This window comes from Oncorhynchus kisutch, linkage group LG20, assembly GCF_002021735.2.
Source record: "Oncorhynchus kisutch isolate 150728-3 linkage group LG20, Okis_V2, whole genome shotgun sequence".
NCBI lineage: Eukaryota > Metazoa > Chordata > Actinopteri > Salmoniformes > Salmonidae > Oncorhynchus > Oncorhynchus kisutch.
Window position 1 is genome coordinate 47,360,630 of NC_034193.2, and position 27,349 is coordinate 47,387,978.

Below are 27,349 nucleotides of genomic sequence, written 5' to 3' on the forward strand. Positions count from 1 at the left end.
GATGAAGCCGATGACTGAGGTGGTATACTCCTCAACGGATGGCAGTGGAAGTTTACTCGCTCAGAAGGCAGCCTGACCTCCAACCCCTTTTTCTCTGTCTTTTCTTCACGCAAATGAAGGGGATTTGGGCCTGTTCCCGGGAAAGCAGTATAACCTTCTCGTCAGACTCGTTAAAGGAAAAAGCTTTGTCAAGCTCGAGGTGAGTAATCGCTGTTCTGATGTCCAGAGTTATTTTCGGTCATAAGAGATGGCAGCAGCAACATTATGTACAAAATTAGTACAAAAATCAGTTACAAACGATGCAAAAAAACTAAATAGACAGTTGGTTATGAGCATGTCAGCCATCCTCTCCGGCGTCATCTTAAATGCCTTTGTCTTTAAAGGAAGGAATAAATGGGAATTATTTTAACATTGTCCATATGACTGATATCATTTAGATGGGAATAGTCAATTTCATATCTGGAGGTGCTTTTTATGAGTGAATGTGAGCATATTACTGTGACTGATACATCAAAAGCTGTAAGTCATGTCTCCACAAGGAAAAGTTCATCACCTCTTAGCACACAGCGTATGGCAGTGTCTTGGCCAGTCTGACATTGTCTTGGCCAGTCTGACTGTGTCTTGGCCAGTCTGAGAGTGTCTTGGCCAGAGTGGACCTGTATAGAATCTGTACTATACAGTTTGTGGTCAATATAGACAGACATCCCTTCAACATGATCTCTTTTAGTAGCTGTACATAGATACAGTACATGATATTACCAACACATGCTTGTGAACACTGTACTATCACTACCTATTCATTATGGTAGTAGCTATGAGGTGATGACTGGATCCTGATTGACATAGAGGAAACAGGATGGCATCATTTGACAACAGTCTGGGTCTTGTGGATGTTTAGTCTACTGTGAGCTCTGTATGAGCCCTGGGACAAAGTGGCAGTCATTTGCAAGGCAGATGGCAGAATGTGTTTCAAATTAGTAACAGGACGCTTCATTTACAGTGTGCTACAGGGCAACAATCAACTCATATTTATTAACTTTATACAGTAGCAGCTCAAGTATAGATCTAAAATTGGATTGCAAGCTAATAGTATCAGAGCTTGTCAAGTTTGTTGGTGCCATACTTCAGGCTACATATTGAAGCCTAGAGTTGAAGCCTAAACAATACTTTACAATAGGTGACTAGGCGTATGTTGCGTGTCACTACTTCACAGGAGCACTATTTGAATGTAAACTTTTTTTTAATCAAAATGCTTTTTAGGGCAGAAATGCCTTCCTGAACATGTGAACTTGAATGTGCAAACTTGTATGCCATCTGTAAATATGAATAAAATTGATAAATTACGAGCCTAGTTGGTTTATCCATGGAAAAAGTTAGCAACCTTCCCTCTAACCATGATTGGCTGAGATAATGAGTGGGCTGGACATCCTAAGAGATGAGTTTGAATTGGTCTGCCATGTAGCAGGTTTCTGTCTATAATATGAACTGGTCAGTATGTGTAGGTAATCCTTTCTAACGTGGCTTTTTTGAAAGATATCACGTAGTAGAACTGTATAAGTGTTACTCTCCACTTTCTAGAGGACCGAGTTTTGAAATCAGTGGAATTAGACTTTGATAGCTAAGGAGATGGGGAAAATTCTGGCATTTGACTGCAAATATGCAGACACAGTCAAAAAGAGAACACTGAAGGCTCCGGATTACATCCTCAAACTAAGGGCAACCATGGCAACCGTGACAGAGAGGGAGATGCGTCAATCCATGTATAGGGGTAAGAGAGTCTAGCTAGCTACATTTTCAGAAAGACATGACACATTTTTTATTTAGTCAAAGTCATTTTCATTTGAAGTTAAATTCTACTGCTAACGTTAGCTAGCTGGTTAGTTAGGTAATATTACGTATGTGATCTGCGTAGTAATATTATTTCTATCTCAGAGCCATTTGCATTGCTAGTTATAGCCGAATATTAGCTAGCTAACATTGAACCTGGTTGGTTAGTTACCTGCATATTCATGCAGGGTAGTAACATTATGAGTTGGGATTGTGGTTAATTGTTTAGCTAGCTAGCTAGCTACAAGTTTAAACAAAATACTCCACTATGCAAGTAACTATTTCAATAGAATGTTTATGATGTCACTTCGACAACTGTCAATAGATGTAGCTGGTAAATTCACTCTGGCTATCTACTCCGATTTCAGAGCACTCTCGTCGTGTGCCAGAGCGCAGAATAACTGGCAAATTTACGAACGCTCAACACCCGTTGAATATGGCCGGTGTCAGTAAACGTTGGCAAAAAAAGCCAAATTAATGTGTTGCCAACAGCACAGTTGCAGTCACCAACGCTATGGGTAACATAAAAAGAGCCTAACCAGCTTTGCTAGGGCGAGTAAAATGGTCTGCTCCGGAGCACAAACTACTGCATCACTTGTCACCCCTCCCTTGTATGTTCTATAGAAATAAGACCGTGTTGAGTCCCAAATGGCAACCTACTCCCTATATAGTGGCCTACTTTTGACCAGAGCCCCATAGGGAATAGGGTGCAATTTGGGATGTAAACTATGTCCATATACTGTACAGTAGAGCTGATACTCTGTGATGAACTCCAGAGTTTGATGTAGTTAATTAATCTAATAAGTAATAATCTTCAGAGTTTGAAGACACTTAAAAATGAAACACGCTGCAATGGCAACAGCATGTATTCTCATACATAGAGCATACCGTATCGCTAAACATGTAAGCGGAAAATCACACGCTTAATGGAGCCCACTTTCCTGTAAACCAATACCAATTCCCTCTCACATTGTGGTGACGTATTACCCACCACCGTGGGTGGATCTTAAGGGGGCACACATCTGCACTAACCCAGTTAAATAACAACTGATAGCAGCCGTTCAAATGGAGCTGCAACTGCTTTGGTTCACAATGTCACCAAATGTGTAGTCTCTGGTGGGGAGGAGTGATGAATGCTGAGCTCAGTCATCTATTCCGCTTGGTTGAATACGCTCTGCAAACTCGTCAACAACAACTCTTCCTAGACCCAGCCACCTTTTATAGGTGTAGTTTAGTGGTGCGTAAAGAGATTTTAAAAGGTTCATGTTATGGTGGAATAATGTGTGTGGATGTGTAAGTAAGTATATTACCTTTGCATGTCTAGACTGTGAAAAAACGTGGTGATTCACAATGCAAAATAATAATACCCAACTAATACTTAGGCTTGGTATGTCTGCATTGTTATCCAATTAGGAATAATTATGCTTTGAAGTGCTACGAGGTAAACGCAGAGAAAATGACACTATTAGTCCACTGCTGAAGGCAACATGGACACTTATTAGTCAACTGTTGAAGGCAATATGGGCACTTATTAGACCATTGTCAAAGGCAATATGGGCACTCATTAGACCATTGTCAAAGGCAATATGGGCACTTATTAGTCGATTGTCAAAGGCAATATGGGCACTTATTAGTCCACTGCTAAAGGCAATATGGGCACTTATTAGTCCATTGTTAAAGGCAAAATGGAGGTCTGCATTGTCATGACAGTGTGTTTCAAATTAAAGTCCATTAAAGGTGTCCTGAGAGGACCTGCTGGGTCCAGTCAACTGCAACAGGAGCCGACCTGGTGCAGCTTCAGCTGACAAGTGGGCTGAGCACTAAAGATACCTGCCATCTGGAAGGGTTTTGAGCTGAGAAATACACCACAGTGGAGGAAGAGGAAGTGCAGCCATTTTGTCTCTGGACCAGCAATACCTTGCAGGGACACATCCAGGTCTACGATGGGTGGGAGAAGGAAGGCACTGCGGTGGTGGTGGAGGATATTTTGGATATAGATAAGCACATACTGTTAATAAATGAATAGACAGGAGTGTGTTTTTATTGTGGAGGAACCATTTTGGGGTCTCACTCCTCAGCACCTTGCTGGTTGCGTCATGACAAAGTGGGCCTATGCACTGCAGTGTTGGAGACTGTGGGGACCATTTTGGCACAAGATCAACATCATCTTCCAGGATCAGTTTATGCGGAGGAGTGAAACTGCTGATGTAAGGAAGCCATTTTGTCATACAGTGTGTTCCATTGCAGAGTCTGCACCACATTATATAATACAACCACAGTTGGATACTAAACTTTTACTTCCTGGCTACAGGTCTGGGAACACACATAAGGGGCAGATGTTGCTTCTGCTAACACAACACAAGCTCTTAAATCAGAAAAATGGTTTACTGCTCTCTCTGTATTACAGTACATCTATTTAAGTCTTCTCGATGTCAGAAACGGGAGGTTTTAGAATGAAGAATCAGTATTGAGCAGCAGAAAGGTGTCAGCCACGGATTACAATGACAAGAGACGATCCTATAAGCGAAAGCACTCTGGGATTTAGAAATGTACAGACTCCTATTAGACAAGGATTGATTTAAACCAGCTTATCTGAAGGAGACTCCTCCAACGATAAGAGCTGAAACCCATCCACAGAAAGGCAATATCCCACATATAACTATTATTACCACAGAATTCAATTTTTATGCACTTTTGAACAGTCAATGTAATTCAAATGAAGACAGAAAAAAAAATCTGTTTATTTTCTCGCTCTGCATACTTTATTGAGACAGATGTCCCTCGTTGCATTTGGGCTAATGTTTAGTGGCGATACGATTCTGTGTAGAAAATAATTAACTGCGTACATTTGCATCATTAGGGCGGATTAAGTCAAGCAATGTTTGCTTATAGAAGGACTGGAGGGACTGTGTGGCACGCCCAACAAGGCTGATTCTTACCATTTCCTGATTCGTTTTTTGGTAGCTGCCCCCCTGGGAGAAAGGAATGGAAAAAAATGATCCATTCAGCTAAGCACCAACAACCAACGTTTGTCACATTTATTTGTGGGCTGTGTGTTTTGAAAAGCAAAGACAATGGCAAGCAACAAGTGTTGGAGAAACCTAATCACCAAGGTTACTGAGGTAGAAAGTGTCAAGAGAACAACCGTATATGTTGTTTTGATGATATAACACCTTAGTGATTAGCAACATTTTACCTCTCCCTGAGTCTTCTCCATTTATACAAGTTAGTTCTGCCACAAAAGTTATGTGGCCGTTTCTCTCGACAGTCAGTGTTTTTTTCTCATTTCCCAGCCTGCCTCTCTCTCCAGACTGATAATACCTCCAAATCCTTTGACCCTGACAGACTGATGATGGGTTTGTCCAGATGTGGGTCGTACCTCTTCAGTATGATCCCTGTGTATCCCAGAGAAGCCAAGCTATCCTCCAGATATTTTCACATGCCCTTGAAGTGTACGTTTTGCTTTTTTGCCGAACTCGACCCTTACACCCTGGGGGGTGTAAGGGTCCATCTATCACTCTACTCAGGATGAGAGACAAAAGGTAAAATGTATATTTTCGGGTGTTCTCTCTTTCATTATTCAGCCCCCATGACTTTAGTTTGCTCCCCTTCCAAAATGCACCCTGATGTTTCTTAAAATCATGATTCTTATACTTCTGTGTCACCTTGCTCTCTAAGTAAGTGTACGGCACAGTTGAACAACATGTTGTATCCTATTGGGTTTCAGAGGATATTTCCTTCTAACAATGACCTGCGTCACACAAACTAGTATACTACAAAGTAGGCTGGACTGTGACATATTGGCAACATTATCTACAATGTTTGTTTCATACTCAATACAATACAAACATAAGAGTACATGAAATATGCCAAATTGAAAGGGTGATGTTGCTATATACCATGTTGTATGGTAGATTACTACTAAACACTAGGTTTGTATTTAAAGCTGGAATCCTTAATGATGAAACTGCCATGTCCATCTGCAATGTTACAACATCAAAGTTCCTTCAAACAATGAGTACTGTTTTGTTTTTCTCTGATGTCATTGCATGTGCGATAGAACAGCAGAGTATGTACTGTGATTTATTTTTACTGTGATGCTGGATGTTCCTCTCCTCAGTTACTTCAACTAAACAAAAGCAATAACACATGTGCTGGGAGGAACAGTGGCACTGTTTCACCTTATGGGGAGTTCAGCTTTACAATAAGCTTGGGACTATATCTTTTATATATAGACATATTGGTTTATGTCTCCGTGGTGGCACGATGAACATGTTAAAACCCCTGCAGATATGTTATGAATGCACATGCAATTGTTAATGTAACAACCATCCTAACATGGACCTCGAATGGGGTTTCCTACCACATAGTGAATGAACTAACAGCAACAGCATTATACCACAACCCAAAATGGGCCTGTCAACTTCAGTCACCCATTACCATTAGTGTCACGCCCTGGCCATAGAGAGGCTTTTATTCTCTATTTTGGGTAGGCAAGGGTGTGAATAGGGTGGGCATTCTAGTTTCTTTATTTCTATGTTTTCTGTTTCTATGTTTTGGCCAGGTATGGTTCTCAATCAGGGACAGCTGTCTATTGTTGTCTCTGATTGGGAATCATACTTAGGCAGCCTTTTTTCTTTTGTATTTTGTGGATAGTTGACTTTGTTAGTGGCACTATAGCCCTAGTAAGCTTCACGGTTGTTGTTTTGGTTCTTGTTTTGTTGGCGACGGTTACATAAATAAAGGAAAATGTACGCTTACCACGCTGCCCCTTGGTCCGGTCATTCCCACGACGATGTCCGTGACAATTAGCCAACTGGTAGAGTAAATCAGCTTACCACATTACGCCAAATCAACAAAATGGCACAAGGACATCATTAATTCTTTTAAATAAAAAGCTTACGGAAACGAGATTGTGCCCCTACTCCTTAGGACATATGGTAGATTTTCTCTGAGAGAGGATAGGTGGAGATGGGCAAGTTACAATCATTAGGGGAAATGTGGGGGAGTGGACGGGGCGTACGACTAGAGATGGGGGGAGGTGGATGGGAAATTACATCAAGGATTTTTCTGGTGAACGCAGCAGTCTTGAACTATACATTTTTTTCCTCCTTCTGCACTATTTGTGCAATGACATTTTGTGCAATGACGACCCCATATAATTTCACACTCCAATTGGGACAATACTAATGTTGTCCTAAAGAGCCAATATCCGGGCCACATTAAACAAATAAATTCTAAGCCTCAAGGGCATCAAAGGTTCCCCAAACAAATTAAACGGGCACTGAATGTATGTCTAAGTGGTATATATGTGGGAATGAATTGCAGCGAAGAGCGAATGAAAATGCTAATGAAAAAGCATTCTCCGGGCGTTTTCATTGTGTTTGGTTATTAATGTCATGGGAAAGGTAGATAATTACTCCCTGGTGTGTAGCATAACACTACAGGTTAGATATACTGGAATTGATGCTCTGGAAAAGTAAAATCAATAATGTAGATTACACCTTTGCGAGTACAATTTGGCTTGCTGTCCAAATCTACAGTACATGAGGCAGAATCGCCCAGGTTGAGTATCTGATTGGAAGTTTTAGCAAATACCAACCCTGCACAACAGCAACAACGTATAGTATTCTGTATCGAGAAAGTGGAATCCAACTCTAGAATAGACCATCTCCAGTATAGACCATCTCGAGTATAGACCAACTCCAGTATAGTCCAACTTCAGTGTGTCCAACTCCAGTGTAGACCAACTCCAGTACAGTCCAACTTCAGTATGTCCAACTCCAGTATAGACCAACTCCAGTACAGTCCAACTTCAGTATGTCCAACTCCAGTGTAGACCAACTCCAGTATAGTCCAACTCTAGTATAGTCCAACTCCAGTATGGTCCAACTCCAGTATAGACCAACTCCAGTGTAGTCTAACTCCAGAATAGTCCAACTCCAGAATAGTCCAACTCAAGTATAGACCAACTCCAGTGTAGTCCAACTCCAGTGTAGTCCAACTCCAGTATAGACCAACTCCAGTATAGTCCAACTCCAATGTAGACCAACTATAGTATAGTCCAACTCCAGTGTAGACCAACTACAGTATAGACCAACTCCAGTATAGACCAACTCCAGTATAGTCCAACTCCAGTGTAGACCAACTCCAGTATAGTCCAACTCCAGTATAGACCAACTCCAGTATAGACCAACTCCAGTATAGTCCAACTCCAGTGTAGACCAACTCCAGTATAGACCATCTCCAGTACAATCCAACTCCAGTATAGTTCAACTCCAATACAACCCAACTCCACTACAGACCACATCTAGTATTATCCAACATCAGTATAATCCAACTCCTGTGTTGTCCAACTTCAGTATAGTCCAACACCAGTATAGACCAACTCCAGTGTAGACCAACTCCAGTGTAGTCCAACTCCAGTGTAGACCAACTACAGTATAGTCCAACTCCAGTATAGACCAACTCCAGTATAGACCAACTCCAGTATAGACCAACTCCAGTGTAGTCCAACTCCAGTATAGATAAGTCCAGTATAGATAACTCCAGTATAGACCAACTCCAGTATAGACCAACTCCAGTCCAGATCGACATTCCACTGAAAAAGGAAGCTGCATTGATAATCCACTATTTAAAATAGATGATGGGGAAACCAATGCTGCGTCTGGCAGGATCAAATGACCGTGAACACTAATGGTTTCAAAATGACTACATCTTTCACTATCGCTCTACCTCAGAGGGAGACTTTATCATACTGATAAACAAGAAAAAATGCAGAGCGGGTCATTTTAGTGACATATGAAAGTGGAGCCGGCTACAGAACAAGGCTGTTGGACTGTAGTTAAGAGGCGAAGCAGAATCCATCAAGTCGACTATTATGTCTTCCCCACAGAATAATGATGGAAGGTTGGCAGCTCTGGCACTGATACCCAGCTGATCCTATTTGCAAAGGTAAATGCCAGCCTTGTACCTGGCCGAGATACTGAGATACACACTCCAACTTCTGTCTGCGGCGGACGAGAAGAGGGGGATTCAAAAGGCAGGGACAGGGAGAAACAAGAGAGGGAGTGGGAGAGGTGTAATAAAGTGTCAGATCACCATCAGTGCCAGCTCAGGGAAGGGACGTATGCAAACCGTGTTCTCCCTCACTGTCACTGTAATATGGGCCAATAAGTTTAATTGAAAATAAGTGATTTTGACCAAGTGTTAAGAAATCTCAGATAGTTGGGGGTTTGGAATGTAAATTGATAGAACAAAGTGAGAATATTCTGGAGGCCCTGTTTCAAAACCGATAAACAAACTTTAATTCATCATCTTCACTCCCTCTCTCTGTCACACACACACACACACACACACACACACACACACACACACACACACACACACACACACACACACACACACACACACACACACACACACACACACACACACACACACACACACACACACACACACAGAGTACAGCCTATGGTTTGAATTGAAGAGGCAGTCCATCAACTGGTGCTTTAAACTCAATATAAAGAGGCCCGGGACATGATGAAAAACCAAAAGGATGTCACACCTCCACCATATCACCAAAGGAACAGAGGTGCATGACAAGAGAGGCCTGACAACGACAAACAAGTTGTTTCTTACACACGCAACAATCTGTTTCCTTGTTGTTGGCACATTGGCTCCCCACTCCTATCTCTATGTAACAGCACACCTCCACCCATCTGCTTTAGTGAAAATGCACACATCCTCCAAAAACAAAACACCTCCAGATATATTCTCACCAGGAAGACCCCCCTCCACAACACCTTCTCCAGCTTTATCCTCAGCAGGAAGACCCCCCTCCACAACACCTTCTCCAGCTTTATCCTCAGCAGGAAGACCCCCTCCACAACACCTTCTCCAGCTTTATCCTCACCAGGAAGACCCCCCTCCAAAACACCTTCTCCAGCTTTATCCTCAGCAGGAAGACCCCCCTCCACAACACCTTCTCCAGCTTTATCCTCAGCAGGAAGACCCCTCCACAACACCTTCTCCAGCTTTATCCTCAGCAGGAAAACACCCCTCCACAACACCTTCTCCAGCTTTATCCTCAGCAGGAAGACCCCCTCCACAACACCTTCTCCAGCTTTATCCTCAGCAGGAAGAACCCCTCCACAACACCTTCTCCAGCTTTATCCTCAGCAGGAAGACCCCATCCACAACACCTTCTCCAGCTTTATCCTCAGCAGGAAGACCCCCTCCAGCTTTATCCTCAGCAGGAAAACACCCCTCCACAACACCTTCTCCAGCTTTATCCTCAGCAGGAAGACCCCCTCCACAACACCTTCTCCAGCTTTATTCTCAGCAGGAAGACCCCCTCCACAACACCTTCTCCAGCTTTATCCTCAGCAGGAAAACACCCCTCCACAACACCTTCTCCAGCTTTATCCTCAGCAGAAAGACCCCCCTCCACAACACCTTCTCCAGCTTTATTCTCACCAGGAAGACCCCCCTCCACAACACCTTCTCCAGCTTTATCCTCAGCAGGAAGACCCCCCTCCACAACACCTTCTCCAGCTTTATCCTCAGCAGGAAGACCCCCTCCACAACACCTTCTCCAGCTTTATCCTCAGCAGGAAGACCCCCTCCACAAAACCTTCTCCAGCTTTATTCTCAGCAGGAAGACCCCCTCCACAACACCCTCTCCAGCTTTATCCTCAGCAGGAAGACCCCCTCCACAACACCTTCTCCAGCTTTATCCTGAGCAGGAAAACACCCCTCCACAACACCTTCTCCAGCTTTGTCCTCAGCAGGAAGACCCCCTCCACAACACCTTCTCCAGCTGTATCCTCAGCAGCAAGACCTCCCTCCACAACACCTTCTCCAGCTTTATCCTCAGCAGGAAGACCTCCCTCCACAACACCTTCTCCAGCTTTATCCTCAGCAGGAAGACCCCCTCCACAACACCTTTTCCAGCTTTATCCTCAGCAGCAAGACCTCCCTCCACAACACCTTCTCCAGCTTTATCCTCAGCAGGAAGACCTCCCTCCACAACACCTTCTCCAGCTTTATCCTCAGCAGGAAGACCTCCTCCACAACACCTTCTCCAGCTTTATCCTCAGCAGGAAGACCCCCTCCACAACACCTTCTCCAGCTTTATCCTCAGCAGGAAGACCCCCCTCCACAACACCTTCTCCAGCTTTATCCTCAGCAGGAAGACCCCATCCACAACACCTTCTCCAGCTTTATCCTCAGCAGGAAGACCCCCTCCACAACACCTTCTCCAGCTATATCCTCAGCAGGAAGACCCCCTCCACAACACCTTCTCCAGCTTTATCCTCAGCAGGAAGACCCCCTCCACAACACCTTCTCCAGCTTTATCCTCAGCAGGAAAACACCCCTCCACAACACCTTCTCCAGCTTTATCCTCAGCAGGAAGACCCCCTCCACAACACCTTCTCCAGCTTTATCCTCAGCAGCAAGACCTCCCTCCACAACACCTTCTCCAGCTTTATCCTCAGCAGGAAGACCTCCCTCCACAACACCTTCTCCAGCTTTATCCTCAGCAGGAAGACCCCCTCCACAACACCTTTTCCAGCTTTATCCTCAGCTGCAAGACCTCCCTCCACAACACCTTCTCCAGCTTTATCCTCAGCAGGAAGACCTCCCTCCACAACACCTTCTCCAGCTTTATACTCAGCAGGAAGAGCCTCCTCCACAACACCTTCTCCAGCTTTATCCTCAGCAGGAAGACCTCCTCCACAACACCTTCTCCAGCTTTATCCTCAGCAGGAAGACCCCCCTCCACAACACCTTCTCCAGCTTTATCCTCAGCAGGAAGACCCCCTCCACAACACCTTCTCCAGCTTTATCCTCAGCAGCAAGACCTCCCTCCACAACACCTTCTCCAGCTTTATCCTCAGCAGGAAGACCTCCCTCCACAACACCTTCTCCAGCTTTATCCTCAGCAGGAAGACCTCCTCCACAACACCTTCTCCAGCTTTATCCTCAGCAGGAAGACCCCCTCCACAACACCTTCTCCAGCTTTATCCTCAGCAGGAAGACCCCCCTCCACAACACCTTCTCCAGCTTTATCCTCAGCAGGAAGACCCCATCCACAACACCTTCTCCAGCTTTATCCTCAGCAGGAAGACCCCCTCCACAACACCTTCTCCAGCTATATCCTCAGCAGGAAGACCCCCTCCACAACACCTTCTCCAGCTTTATCCTCAGCAGGAAGACCCCCTCCACAACACCTTCTCCAGCTTTATCCTCAGCAGGAAAACACCCCTCCACAACACCTTCTCCAGCTTTATCCTCAGCAGGAAGACCCCCTCCACAACACCTTCTCCAGCTTTATCCTCAGCAGCAAGACCTCCCTCCACAACACCTTCTCCAGCTTTATCCTCAGCAGGAAGACCTCCCTCCACAACACCTTCTCCAGCTTTATCCTCAGCAGGAAGACCCCCTCCACAACACCTTTTCCAGCTTTATCCTCAGCAGCAAGACCTCCCTCCACAACACCTTCTCCAGCTTTATCCTCAGCAGGAAGACCTCCCTCCACAACACCTTCTCCAGCTTTATACTCAGCAGGAAGAGCCTCCTCCACAACACCTTCTCCAGCTTTATCCTCAGCAGGAAGACCTCCTCCACAACACCTTCTCCAGCTTTATCCTCAGCAGGAAGACCCCCCTCCACAACACCTTCTCCAGCTTTATCCTCAGCAGGAAGACCCCCTCCACAACACCTTCTCCAGCTTTATCCTCAGCAGCAAGACCTCCCTCCACAACACCTTCTCCAGCTTTATCCTCAGCAGGAAGACCTCCCTCCACAACACCTTCTCCAGCTTTATCCTCAGCAGGAAGAGCCTCCTCCACAACACCTTCTCCAGCTTTATCCTCAGCAGGAAGAGCCTCCTCCACAACACCTTCTCCAGCTTTATCCTCAGCAGGAAGACCTCCTCCACAACACCTTCTCCAGCTTTATCCTCAGCAGGAAGACCCCCCTCCACAACACCTTCTCCAGCTTTATCCTCAGCAGGAAGACCCCCTCCACAACACCTTCTCCAGCTTTATCCTCAGCAGGAAGACCCCCTCCACAACACCTTCTCCAGCTTTATCCTCAGCAGGAAGACCCCCTCCACAACACCTTCTCCAGCTTTATCCTCAGCAGGAAGACCCCTCCACAACATCTTCTCCAGCTTTATCCTCAGCAGGAAAACACCCCTCCACAACACCTTCTCCAGCTTTATCCTCAGCAGGAAGACCCCCTCCACAACACCTTTTCCAGCTTTATCCTCAGCAGCAAGACCTCCCTCCACAACACCTTCGCCAGCTTTATCCTCAGCAGGAAGACCTCCCTCCACAACACCTTCTCCAGCTTTATCCTCAGCAGGAAGACCCCCTCCACAACACCTTTTCCAGCTTTATCCTCAGCAGCAAGACCTCCCTCCACAACACCTTCTCCAGCTTTATCCTCAGCAGGAAGACCTCCCTCCACCACACCTTCTCCAGCTTTATCCTCAGCAGGAAGAGCCTCCTCCACAACACCTTCTCCAGCTTTATCCTCAGCAGGAAGACCTCCTCCACAACACCTTCTCCAGCTTTATCCTCAGCAGGAAGACCCCCCTCCACAACACCTTCTCCAGCTTTATCCTCAGCAGCAAGACCTCCCTCCACAACACCTTCTCCAGCTTTATCCTCAGCAGGAAGACCTCCCTCCACAACACCTTCTCCAGCTTTATCCTCAGCAGGAAGAGCCTCCTCCACAACACCTTCTCCAGCTTTATCCTCAGCAGGAAGACCTCCTCCACAACACCTTCTCCAGCTTTATCCTCAGCAGGAAGACCCTCCTCCACAACACCTTCTCCAGATTTACCCTCAACAGGAAGGCCCTCCTCCACAACACCTTCTCCAGCTTTATCCTCAGCAGGAAGAGCCTCCTCCACAACACCTTCTCCAGCTTTATCCTCAGCAGGATGACCCCCCTCCACAACAACATTTAGTTATAGTCTATTGACTAATGACAGTAATCCTGCTATCTGTAATAGCCAACAAACCTAATGCAGACAAGGGGCCAATCAAATCCCCATACGCAATGTAGGGCAAGTGAGTAAGAGACTGGAGAAGTCACAAATAAACCTGAGATACACTGATGCTTTATTCTAGCAGCGCTGTCTGGCAATACAGATTATTTCCCCCAGTGGAAGGAATTACAAATAACCCAAACGGGGCTTAGGCGGTGTGTAGGGTTGCCTGCAATGTAATTGTGGTGCTGGGTGACCAGGCTGCAAATAGTGTATGCAGGTGATCCAAATTCACTTGTGAGTTATTATGTTTTATTATCTTGGAACGTTGGATACTGTGAACTCATTTGACTGTGTAAAGAAATGTGACCTGTTTCTGTTGATACATCTGAAGTGAAACATTTTTGCTCACTTTTTTCAAAGGTTGAAAAGAAGTGTGAATAAATGCATCTCCAACATGTCAACTCTGATTTGGTTGTTGTACAGAATGCGGTAGACTTACGTTCTTCATCTGACATTGTGCGTCTGAGTGGGGAGACTACAGGTGGCTGACAGGAACATTATTTGGGGAAAACAAAGTTATGTCAGACACCTGGGGTTCTCCTCTTGACATACCAAAAACCAATTGATTACAACACCAGAAACCTGAATAAGGGTATTAAACACAGAGACTGGAGCTGAGGGAACTAAGGTTGAACTTAAACAGGATAGATATTGTTAGGCTTCGTCATAGACTGGCAATAGATACATGGACATAAACTGGATCTTTTTGTACAATCAATGTTCATTGTCTTTCTGTGCTAATGTCATTTTATCTACACTAGCAGCTTTTTCTGAAGTGAATTGTTTGCTCTCATTAACACTTCTAACTTAATAATGAAATCAAAACCCCATATCCCCAAGTGACCACAGTAATTGCTGTAACGATGTGTGCTGAGAGTCTGGAAGCAAGTTCAGGGAGTGAGTGTTTTAATAAATAAACACAACATAATACAAAATGACAAACCAAGAACAATACACAGACATGAAACAGAAACCATAATGCCTGGGGAAGGAACTAAAGGGAGTGACATATATAGGGAAGGTAATCAGAGAAGTGATGGAGTTCAGGTGAGTCAGAAGATGCACAGGTGCGCGTAACGATGGTGACAGGTGTGCGCCATAACGAGCAGCCTGGTGACCTCGAGGCCGGAGAGGAAGCACACGTGACAATTGCAATGTGTACTGAATACTTGAACTCAACGGTCCCACCAAGTTAACGTTTTGATGAACATATCCCTTACACTATCCATTAGGGACCCAAAGCCTTGTCTCGCAGGTCCAACGTGGTGTGTGAGCCGAGATGCAATATGTTTAGAATGGAATACAACTTGAATTGTGGGGACTTTTTTTCACTTCCACCACTAGCTTCCTACACTCCACCCCCCCCTCCCCCCAACACAATACATCTCAAATTATAAACACGTTCAGAAAAATATTATCTATGCTTTCTCTCTTTGAATCTAACAGCAGGGAGGGTGTTACATAAATAACTGAACTGCACTAAACAACCCGGGCCTGACGCTGTCTAGCATAACAGCTCTTGTCAAAAGATGTATAAGACAAGCAGCTCTAATACTGAAGTCAATTAGGAGACCTGAACAATGGAAAAGCCACAAAGGAACAAAGAAGAACAGGAAGAAAAATGGTTCTGTATTATGTTTGAGTTGTTTCTGCACTTTCCACCCACATACTTTTGTGAGAAGTGTCACAAACTAACTAATTGTATCGCCCTTAGTCAGAGAGAGAGAGAGAGAGAGGAACAGCTACATCAATAGTAATGTCTTTACCCTGAGCACACGTTCTGAGATAAGAGGTCAGCCAGAGTTCTAGAACTCGAAATAGAACAGACATTGAGGAAAGAGATAAAGATTGACCTGCATTGAATACAAAAAGACTGAAGACAAATAGTAAAGTGATCTGACAAAGCTTGTTATCAGTACAGGACAGACTGTTTTAAAGTTGCACTTGTATTGACTCTCAATGAAATATACTACATGATCTAATTTACTAATCACCATTGGATTCCACATTGCATCAGTGCTTAAGGAATCGTTTCATCAGAACGGTAAGTATGTTGTCGAAGAGTGTTCCATGTCCACAATGGTTCGTCTTCTGAGGGTGTTCCATGTCCACAATGGTTCATCATTTTAATGCAAACAAAATTTCACCAACATCTATAGTGTACACTAAACAGCCCAAAAGGTTCTGTTTCAAATTCGTATAGGCGGCATTCTAAAATGAAGGCCATCACAGACCGAAAGTGTAACAAATTACAACCTCTGGATCTGTCCAGGTTTCATTGTTATGACCGATATTGGGGTCAGTTAGCAACCCAAGGTGTCAGTCTTGTCCCTGCTCCACCTCAACCAGACTCCCCTTTGTGATAGCCATCTTGGTAGCCAGGTAAGACTCATTTGGCCATAATGGTAGGTCTTCTTCACAGGGGGTTATATGGGATGTGACCTGTGTGTGAGTGGGGGGTACAGAGCTCTCCTGATACTACTGTACAGTGAAGGTTACAGATGAGAGCATAGGTGTATAGGACTGCAGAGTCGCTGTATGTGGTTTGCAGGCCTATAGTGCTGACATCTTCTAACGAATATTATAATGTTCATTAGTAGTTACAAGTAAAGTTACTGTGTAGTTGGAATCATGTTATAACACAAACATTTTCAATGCTCTAAATATATCGCCATGGTAATTAAATAAGGTAACATCAAATGGATAACAATAATCAATATTCTAATCAAAACTTCCAGCTAAATAAATCATTAAATCAGAAGAATGTTCAATAAACTAATACGGTGCCGTTGGAACCGAGATGGAAATAAGGTAAAAAATGTATAGCTTGGAGTTTTATCCAACTGTGTATCACAGTTCAAAATCCAAAGCGTACTGTATCAAACAACCAAAAAATGACATGGAGCTCACCTTCTGGTCGTGGCTGTAGGCTAGAGCCCAGTCCTCCTGTGTTGGATGGAACAGAAGGCTTAGAATGTAGAAGCTGAGGCGGTATTTCTGATAGCTCGCTCCTTCATCCGAGCTGATGAGCACACTGCTCTCAAACTCAGGGTCTGTCAGCACCATTATCTGGAAGAGAGGGAGAGGGTGGAGAGAGAGAGAGAGAGAGAGAGAGAGAGAGAGAGAGAGAGAGAGAGAGAGAGAGAGAGAGAGAGAGAGAGAGAGAGAGAGAGAGAGAGAGAGAGAGAGAGAGAGAGAGAGAGAGAGAGAGAGAGAGAGAGAGAGAGAGAGAGAGAGAGAGAGAGAGAGAGAGAGAGAGAGAGAGAGAGAGAGAGAGAGAGAGAGAGAGAGAGAGAGAGAGAGAGAGAGAGAGAGAGAGAGAGAGAGAGAGAGAGAGAGAGAGAGAGAGAGAGAGAGAGAGAGAGAAGGGGTCACCATATCAGCACTCCAGGTCTAGTGGTTGGCATGCAGCATGCTGTTACTAGCGCTAAGACCTTCACTTTGTTTTGGACTTCATTTTACAAATGTGCCTCTCGTGCTCTGTTGCCATGGTTTTTTGGCCTCTTCCAGTGCACGCACAGGTCTACACTTTGGTGCACTTTGGCTTCCAGTCACCCCTCTCCAGATACATTCCCTTTAATGAGATAGAGGTGGTTCAGAATGGCCCTGTGGACCTTTGAGGGGGCCACAACACAACTGCAACAATAAGTTGCTATGTAAAAGAATAGGATCAGTTTTAAGAACATAGTGTAGATCAATAGGCTGCTGTGTTATGGTATTCTGTAACACCGCTGTGAAGGAAGAGAGAACTCCACAACTTTGCATTCACCATGCGTGACTACATGTTTAGGCAATGCAATTTGTTTTGAACAATATTTAAATGTGTGATAAGAAAGAACAAATATTTGTGCAATAAAGAATAATGTCTTTGTGGAATGCTCTGTGTTACCACAGTGGCGGGAATTCTAATTCCATGCTAGGAATTATACAGTCTCTACTTTCATTTCGTCAGGAATTCAGTGAAAATGTAAATGTTTTGTTGCATACTTGTTAGAAATTAGCCTATTGAGAAAGCAATAACAGAGTAAGATCTGTAAAACTAAAATCATAATAGCAATGCAAATGTAGGTATTAAGTATAATTCTGTAAATTAGAGTACATACCCAAAACCAAAGATACTGTGAAAGTACACAACATTGACACAACTTAATTAATATGAAGCCCTTTGTTTGGAAGCCTGTATGATATATAATATTAAATACTACATTGTATCTATTTCTTGGTATAATATAATGTATTTGTGGGGGAAGTAAAGCAGACATTTTCATTAAAGTTCATTACTCTGAAAACACCAAAATATCCCTATTTTCTCAAAGTAATCCATAGATGTATTGATTAATAAGACATATATAGCTCAGATAGGCTTTCTCTTTGTGATGTAATGCAATAAGACATTAACCTGATACCTGGCTTTAATGATAATTAACTACTAAACCCAGACAGAAGAAGGAGAAGGGGAAAGCGTGACTTGGATAGTGTCACAGCACAAACGGCTGTGTTTTCTTTCACTGCAACAGATTTGAATTGGAAAAAGCAGCAGTGCATTTGTCACTGACAAAAATAACATCCTCTTTCCCCAGCTTTAACTAGGAATAATCCCCACCCCTCTTTCCCCAGTTTTAACTAGGAATAATCCCCACCCCTCTTTCCCCAGCTTTAACTAGGAATCCTCTTCACCCCTCTTTCCCCAGCTTTAACTAGGAATAATCCCCGCCCCTCTTTCCCCAGCTTTAACTAGGAATAATCCCCGCCCCTCTTTCCCCAGCTTGAACTAAGAATCCTCCCCACCCCTCTTTCCCCAGCTTTAACTAAGAATCCTCCCCACCCCTCTTTCCCCAGCTTTAACTAGGAATCCTCCCCACCCCTCTTTCCCCAGCTTTAACTAGGAATAATCCCCACCCCTATTTCCCCAGCTTTAACTAGGAATCCTTCCCACCCCTCTTTCCCCAGCTTTAACTAAGAATCCTCCCCATCCCTCTTTCCCCAGCTTTAACTAAGAATCCTCCCCATCCCTCTTTCCCCAGCTTTAACTAGGAATCCTCCCCACCCCTCTTTCCCCAGCTTTAACTAGGAATCCTCCCCACCCCTCTTTCCCCAGTTTTAACTAGGAATCCTCCCCACCCCTCTTTCCCCAGTTTTAACTAGGAATCCTCCCCACCCCTCTTTCCCCAGTTTTAACTAGGAATCCTCCCCACCCCTCTTTCCCCAGCTTTAACTAGGAATAATCCCCACCCCTCTTCCCCCAGCTTTAACTAGGAATCCTCCCCACCCCTCTTTCCCCAGCTTTAACTAGGAATAATCCCCACCCCTCTTTCCCCAGCTTTAACTAGGAATAATCCCCACCCCTCTTTCCCCAGCTTTAACTAGGAATCCTCCCTGGTGGTGATTTAGATACATTGTTTTTCATTAAAGCCAATAAACAGACTGCGGACTCTGTGCCAGTTTTTTTCTTTAAAAAAATATGTTTCTTCAATTTTTTTGTAGTTCACCTCACCTTCGAATTTTGCCATTGTCATTGCCCTCACTGAGTGGATGAGGGACTGTGAATGGCCCCGTCTACTTCTCCCAGAGTCGTAGGGCCTTGTCACATGTAATTAAATAGTTTCTAACGTCAGGTCTAATAATTTCTCATAATATTGTATTAAGCGACAGCATTTATTATGAGTGGAAATTGTATTTCACCTTGCATTTTTTATTCTTCTGTCAGGACCTTTCTCTCTGTCTCACCACTTAGAGGGGAAAGCACAAATGCTACAAGTCATTGAAGGGTCTGCGTGGATCAGTGTTTCTTCACCACTGAACAAGGAGACACTGAATGTTTCTCAGCTCTCTAATAATAATTTAGGTGAGTCCTTTTCAACTTTATATTTACTGTAATACATTTCATATTAAGACATATGTCTATTGAGGGCTTGTTGTATAGCTGTGTGTATAGCTGTACTCTGTATATCCCCTGTATCACTGTTGCATTTACTGGAAGGTGTAATATTACACTTTATATGTTGACAATAAAAGGAATTGGATAAGAAATGTATTAATTAACTGCCAAAGATGATTCATCTTAAACCAACCTGATTTAACTTCCTGCACGGTAAATATTATTTGCCATGTGACATATTCAATAATAAACCCTATTTAAACATAATTTCTCTTACAAAATGTAGAAAAATGTATTGGACAAATACCATAACTGGACTAAAAGCCTTCTCATAACCCATCTCTCAGTAGATTGAATTCATTTCCTTTCGGAAATTGTTTATGTGGATCATATGGATATGGGCATGTCCATCTGTTCCTGAATCAGTTTTAACAGGCACGAAGTTCCACGAGGGGAGGTTATGTAACAGCTCACATCATCGTCAATAACTTTCACCTCATCAAATATACCATCGCATCGCCGGGTAATTAAGATTTTGCTCCACATCCATTTGCCAATCGATCTCCCGGGAATAAAGAGGAGTGAGGCTAGTTACAAAGCTTAGATCAATACAGGTTGGAGGGATAACCTCGGCATGTCATCTGCTGATGTTCAGCTAGTTGGTGGGAGTCCAGCTAATCATCAAGCGAGGAGTGCGATAGTCATTGCTGTGTTGTCTGAGGGGCTGAAGCCTGCTGTTGGACGGTGCTTGATCTATCGCTGACCACAAACAAGGGGAGGAGCGGAGGAGAGGATTTCTCACAGCAGAATAATCTTGTCAAACCCAGATCAATTGCGACCTATCTGTGAGTGAGCAGTCTGTAGGGAAGGTATAAAAAGGCTAAATTCTGGTGAATTGGGATATCACTCTAGATACAACCATAGAAATAGAATGTCTATTCATTCTATGTCTTTTAATTCTATTCATACGTTGAGAATGCTAGACTCTTCCTTATTATCAGTGGCTGTGAGTCAAACTGTGCAGAAGACCTCGGAATAAGGCTGAACATGCATAAGGGCAATTCATGATGGGTGTTTTCTTCACAAGCGTGAAGATAAATGTCAGCACCATCATTCAAATCTATTATCTGCTCCTTGAAAGGTCAAGCCTCTGTCTTTTTACCTTTAGACAACATGAGGATATAGTCGGTGACGTTAACAGAATATTGTTGCGTGGAAACCAATCGATTGTAATGCTATATTCACGTGGGATAAAAAAACACCATTGAGGCATTAAATACACAAATATATTGTCATGGTGATTTAAGGGTCATTACTGCCTCATCTCAACAGATATAGAGATAATCCTCGTGGTGTTTTTCCCATGCTACACACACATGTTATGCTTGGCCACTGGAATGCAATGAGGAGAAAACGTCCCAGCTTATCCAGTAGAGAGTTGCACTCATCCATCAATAATGAGATAAGAGATAAGGTGAGGAGGATCGTGGATCGGTGGAAGCCTGAGGTCAATAGTGGTTGTCTACAAAACATGGCCCTGACGAGGGCATCTGGACATCATAGTATCTCGTGACTAGCTTCTACTACAACGTAATTCCCTAACTGGGGTAAAGAAAACTACAAGATCCTCAGTCTATCACCCTAAAAGGGAGATGATAAAGCCCTTGCAGCAAATCTGCTGCCTGTCCATGTATCTTGTGTGTCTTTGGATCGGTTAGCCTATATCCCTGTACCTGGGAAATGTGCTGAATGGGCATACTCTACCTTCAACTAGACTATAGGGTCTATCGCTAAGTCCGGCCGGCCAGTGGGAAAATAGTCACAGGGCCAGACCTAGGTATTACTGAGTTCAAGGCTGACCTGGGTTAAGTCCATCAGCTCGGTATCCCACAAACCATCTCTTTCCATGGAGGGATTTTCAGGGTCAGCGCTAGTGATCTATGGACTGATTTGACTCTTCGGGAGGCCCAGAAAGCCAGCTGGGGCCCTTTTCCCTTCACATTACCAACAGAGAAAAGTTTATTCATGGACGGTTTGCTAGTGACGGACCTTAACATGACCCTTAGAATGTTTTCAGGAGAGACTGAGACACCTGTGTTATAATGTGGAAAAGATGGTCTGCTTCCCAGAATAAAAAGAAACTTTGCCCAGAGAAGATTCATTTTTCTTCAGCATTTATCTACAAAACAACAAGATTCTTTCTTTCTAAAAGGTATTTTTTGGTCTCTGTGTTGTGTCATGGTAAATGTCCTGGGGCCATAACTACAGTATGAGTAAGTGTTTCTTGGTAGCAATCTTGAATTGCTAAATATGGTCATTAAACTTTGGTTATCTCACAAACTACAAAAACATTTAAAAGCATGAAAGAAAAGATTTATTCAAACCATATTTATTTGAGTCTACCGTCTAACCTTCACTTCGTTTTAACATTTGATTTGATCAGAAATAACAATTAGTGGCAGCAGAGAATGAACAATGAACAATTCAGTTCTAGTTGACTCAACTAAATGTAATTAAGACTTAGTCAGTTATGTGTTATTGAAAATCACTCTTTTGAAGTTTGTCTTACCTTTCTCTTGTTGGATGGACAGACATACAGGTAACTCAGCACAGTCTTAGATCCCACTTTGTCATTCATCCTCTCATAGGTGGATCCATAGTCTGTTGATCTGTAAATGAAAAAAATATGTTTAGACTGAGATAAATACAGACAGACAGACAGGCAGTTCAATGTATAGACAGACAGACATACAGACTTATAGACAGTGGTTATTTACTGACACCTACTTCCAACCACAACCACATCTTAAGGTAGGTTTCTGACCTAATTAAATCATCTTGGCTTTGAACCAAGTCATGTGAAATAGCCCTGTTATTGTACACATTGGCTTTCTCACCCTTATAACTACAGGAATCTAGGGTGCTTGATCCTATAACATGCAACCTAATTATACGACCATGTTGCACAGAGCAAAAACCATTCCTGTGTTATAACACCAGCATAATAACCAGTTATTGATAGGTGCTTATGGAAACAAACCATTCACAGATGCCTGGGGGCCTAATACCTTTAGTAATTTATGACTACCTTGAAATGAAATATGACGAATGCAAAAACATGTGGATGTGCCCGGAATTCAGGAAGCTGGAATAATTTAGCAATACAAAATGAGCTGTTAGCTAACTCCAGAGCAGAGCACACTCCCATTTGCCTTTCCAGTCTCCAAAGTTCCCTTTTAGTGGTAGTATAATTTTTCCCCCCCACCCAATTTTTTGTTGGTTTTATACACATTTTGTCGTTGTAGTTCTGAATCCTGCAAGTCATCTTTAAATTCTCAGCCATTCAGAACCAAAAGGTTGCACGTCTTGATTGTTGACCAATGACCAGTCATCAGCACTGGAGCACAAAGGTGGACACACATATCCAAATTAGTGATCAAAAATAAAAACAGAATAGATCTACGTTTATCATCAATATAAAATCCCTTTTAGAGATTTACTACTGACACATCTTTTCCAGAACAGGCTACGTGGTGATTTGATTGATCTAATTTCATATTTCAGAAAGGCCAAGTTTGGGTGCCCATTGGCTATAAACAGAGTATAACAAACATTAGGAATGCCTTCCTAATATTGAGTTGCCCTCCCCCTCAAAACAGCCTCAATTTGTTGGGGCATGGACTCTACAAGGTGTCGAAAGCGTTCCATAGGGATGCTGGCCCATGTTGACTCCAATTCTTCCCACAGTTGTGTCAAGTTGGCTGGATGTCCTTTGGGTGATGGACCATTCTTGAGACACCCTGGAAACTGTTGAGCCTGAAAAACCCAGCAGCGTTGCAGTTTTTGACACAAACCGGTGCGTCTGGGTCCTACTACTGTACCATACCCCATTGAAAGGCACTTCTATTTTTTTCTCTTGCCCATTCACCATCAGAACAACACACATACACCATCTCAATTGTCTCATGGCTTAACAATCCTTTTTAACCTGTCTCCTCCCCTTCATCTACACTGATTGAAGTGGATTTAACAAGTGACATCAATAAGGGATCATAGATTTCACCTGGATTCACCTGGTCAATCTTTGTAATGGAAAAAGCAGTTGTTTTTGATGTTTTATACACTCAGTGTATGTCTAAAGATAAACAGCTCTAACATTGCACTGCTTTCAATATTATGGAATGAAGATTTAACATATCATGGTCATTTTAGTATGACATTTGTGAGGAATAACAGGGCAACCAGGCTAACAACAAGCACTCTGCAAGCATGCTGCCCTCCAAAGTGATGGAATGGTGCAGACAGACATGTTTTCCTTATGATCCTGTAACCTCCGATTAAAAATAGGCCGTATGATTTTGCTTGCTCTGGACACCAGAGAAGTGACACTATATATCCCTAGCTGATGTTGGCTGCTAACATGAATGACTTTCAGCTCAAAATGCAGGTGTAAAACACAGTTTATTTCTGTAGCCTATCTGGTGTTTTGAAAAACGCTGTATAGACAGGCTACATTTCCGTACTGATTGTGTGTGCATGTTCACATGAGCCTAAGAATAGCTACCATGTCCCTGTGATTACCTAATTATTTAAATCTGAAGACTGCAAAAAGTCCACACCCACTCAGCATTTAACCCCCTTCTGATGTGCGGTGCAATTTACAGTATGAGTGAGGAAAGACGAATGGGAACGTATTCTTATTTTATAGGTCTTCAGGTTCTTCTCCTCCTGATGGCGTAGTCGGCAGAGAGTAGTGCAGCTCTGCCAGTAATAGAGTATCGGTTTAAATTACAACAAGATCTTTCCTCATTCCAGTTCATCCCTGAGTGCTGGGGAGAGACGGTCACGATGATTACAAAGTAGAATAACGAGAGAGACAGACACTGCATGAGGGCGTGCTGACAGCTTCTACAGGAGATTTTGTTTTTAAAGAGTTGGAGAAATGAATGGGGCGATGACTGATTGGAGAGGGACATTTTTATATGGAATGGGCCTCCGAGCACTAGGGAGCTCCCACAGGCTGCGTTATGTTGTTTGAGTCTTCTCATGTCCGCGGCAGGCAGGGACATTACAGCAAAGACACAGAATACTGTCTGACTGAGTTGCTTGCCAAGTATAAATTGAAGAGATAGCAAGTTCCTGTGTGCTATTGTATGTAGGCTATGAATCCATTTTACTTTTCACCACTTAGTTCTATCCTCAAGTACTAAGGCTCTGGTGTGAGAGTGTCACAGACAGACTGTACAATCAGACAGAAATGCATTCAATCAAACCTCTAAACCATAACGTCTCTTTCAGTTGGTCTGATTTCCACGGTGCCTTTTTTGTTATTCCAAAACCTAGAATGAATAGATATTCATGAGTGTCTGTGAGGAAGGAAGCTGTACTCATAATTAGCATTCAATTGCAGTGTTTCAACCTGGCTACACCGCCATACAATAGGCACTTCTCTTTCTTCCTTAATTTCTATTCAGTCATTTCTTCCTCATCAGCCCCTGTCCACCGAGACGGTTGTTTATCTGGTGTTTGGTGTTTAGGTTCTGGTCTGGATACAATGTGTTGAGGGAGGTTGAGACAGAGAGAGCCAGAAGCAGTGTTGCAAGTGAAGGGAGATTCTGAGAAAAAGACCAAACTTAATTTGCCTTCAGAATTTCAATTCTGAGCGAAACATAGCTGACGTTTCTTCAGCAGCACAGTAGAGAGCTAATACTCGCTCTTGCTGTTGGAGTAGCAGTTTATGAAATATCACAACGCCTTCCAAGGCATCTGAAACTAATGGGGTATTGGCTTGCTGATGGAAGATAGCAGCAGTCTGAAATATTCCTTGACTATCAGAGAAGGGATTAGGCACTGCAGTAGTTACACTGTCTGCTGTAATTGTGTCTACCTGCATTGCGGAAGAAACACTGAGGTAGTGTGGATATTAGTGATGAAATGCTTTCACTATAGTAAAGAAGTCAGTTATTCAAGGTAAATAAGAGTGCTTGAAGCAGTTTAATCATCCATTCCATTTGTACACTGTTTGAGGCAAGAGAAAACATCTCTCATATCCTAGAGTTAAACTCTAATATACTAGGAGCTTCAATCCAATAACTTTCTTTTCCAAGCAATGAAAGGCAGTTGCTTCAGAATACAATATACCGACAGTGAAAGAGATTAGAATCTAAGTACTAAGTAATATTATGTTAAAGTAAACACTGAGGGGTAATATACAGAGTGAGGCTAAATCTTGTTTGAAGATTCATGTCGAGATTATTCGTAAACTCTAAAGCCATGCACCTCATACTGTAACGGATTTCCTCCTCTTCGTCTGTGGAGGAGTAAGGATCGGATCAAAACACAGCGTTGTAAGTGTCCATATTGATTTATTCAAAAACACAACTGAACACTGGAACAAAATAATAAACGTTAAATATACGAAAACCCGAAACAGTACCGTGTGGCCCAAACACTCACAGGGAAACAAACACCCACAATCCAAAAGTGAAACCCAGGCTACCTAAGTATGATTCACAATCAGAGACAACTAACGACACCTGCCTCTGATTGAGAACCATACTAGGCCGAACACAAAAACCAACATAGAAAAACAAACAGACTGCCTACCCCAACTCACGCCCTGACCATACTAAAACAAAGAGTAAAATAACAGAACTATTGTCAGAACTTGACACATACTGCCGATTGCTGAATATGTAACATACATATAACAGTCCAGGGAAATAACAGAATCCTGGATGTTTCTTCTCGGAAATCAAATCCCCCTTTCGACCAGGTTCCATCTTCCCTGACAAAGTGAGGAGCTTTTTCATAACTAAATCAATTTCGGAGGGGTGTGAGATAGAGGGAGAAAACAATGTGCATGTTCCTTTATGAACATCAAATGAACAGTAACAACAACAAAAAATCTGTGACCAAAAATCACATTAGACATTGTTGTGAGGCTTTGCCAGATGGCTGCATGTAACATTTAAGTTGTTGGTGTGCAGAGGCAGCGTGTGGAGACCAGGCTCTGGGGAGAGAGGAAAAAACCTAGTGCTTCAAATCCAAGAGTGGGACCAAACTCCCAAACCAAATCACCTCAGTCTGTCGTAACACACAATACAAAAAAAGATAAAGACTGGGGCGTTCAGGAGCGCAACTGACTCAGAGGTCTTACTCCTGTATTGATCCAGCAGGGAAACTAAAGGTTGGTGAGCTGTCTTGCACAGCTAGCTCACGGACTGATGCCTCTCTTGGTCTCTTGCATCTGACTTGGCTGGCCACTGACCAAACCAAAGAGTTAGTAACTGTGTGCTAGCGTAACTAAGACACCAGACACACTAGCCAGGGAGAAAAACTGGAAAACCTTATCCAAAATTTCTACCGGGGCCCAAAACTTTTACATGGTCGGGTTGTTAGTGTCAGAAGTGTGGTTAACAAAAAGGAACAACTTTACCTGACATTGCAACTGTGAGAGAGAAGAGAGAAAACAGGAAAGTTCTTAGCTGAAAACCCAGAGGCAAGATCAAGCCTTCAGGCACTAAACATGATCTTTCCTCTGATTGACATGCTTGAACATTATTCTGAACGTAGAC

The 27,349-nt window shown here is 43.2% G+C and overlaps 1 protein-coding gene across 2 annotated transcripts in view; it reads right to left on the reverse strand.

The window, feature by feature from the left end:
• Nucleotides 1–27,349, reverse strand: part of LOC109877959 (VPS10 domain-containing receptor SorCS3) — a 205,722-nt gene that overhangs the window by 62,309 nt on the left and 116,064 nt on the right. For both annotated transcript variants that reach the window (XM_031799705.1, XM_031799706.1), the window contains exons 3-4: nucleotides 22,342–22,441; nucleotides 16,805–16,963 (exon numbers count right to left, since the gene is read on the reverse strand). In XM_031799705.1, coding sequence (XP_031655565.1) covers nucleotides 16,805–16,963; nucleotides 22,342–22,441 — 259 coding nt within the window. The remainder of the gene's footprint in view (nucleotides 1–16,804; nucleotides 16,964–22,341; nucleotides 22,442–27,349) is intronic.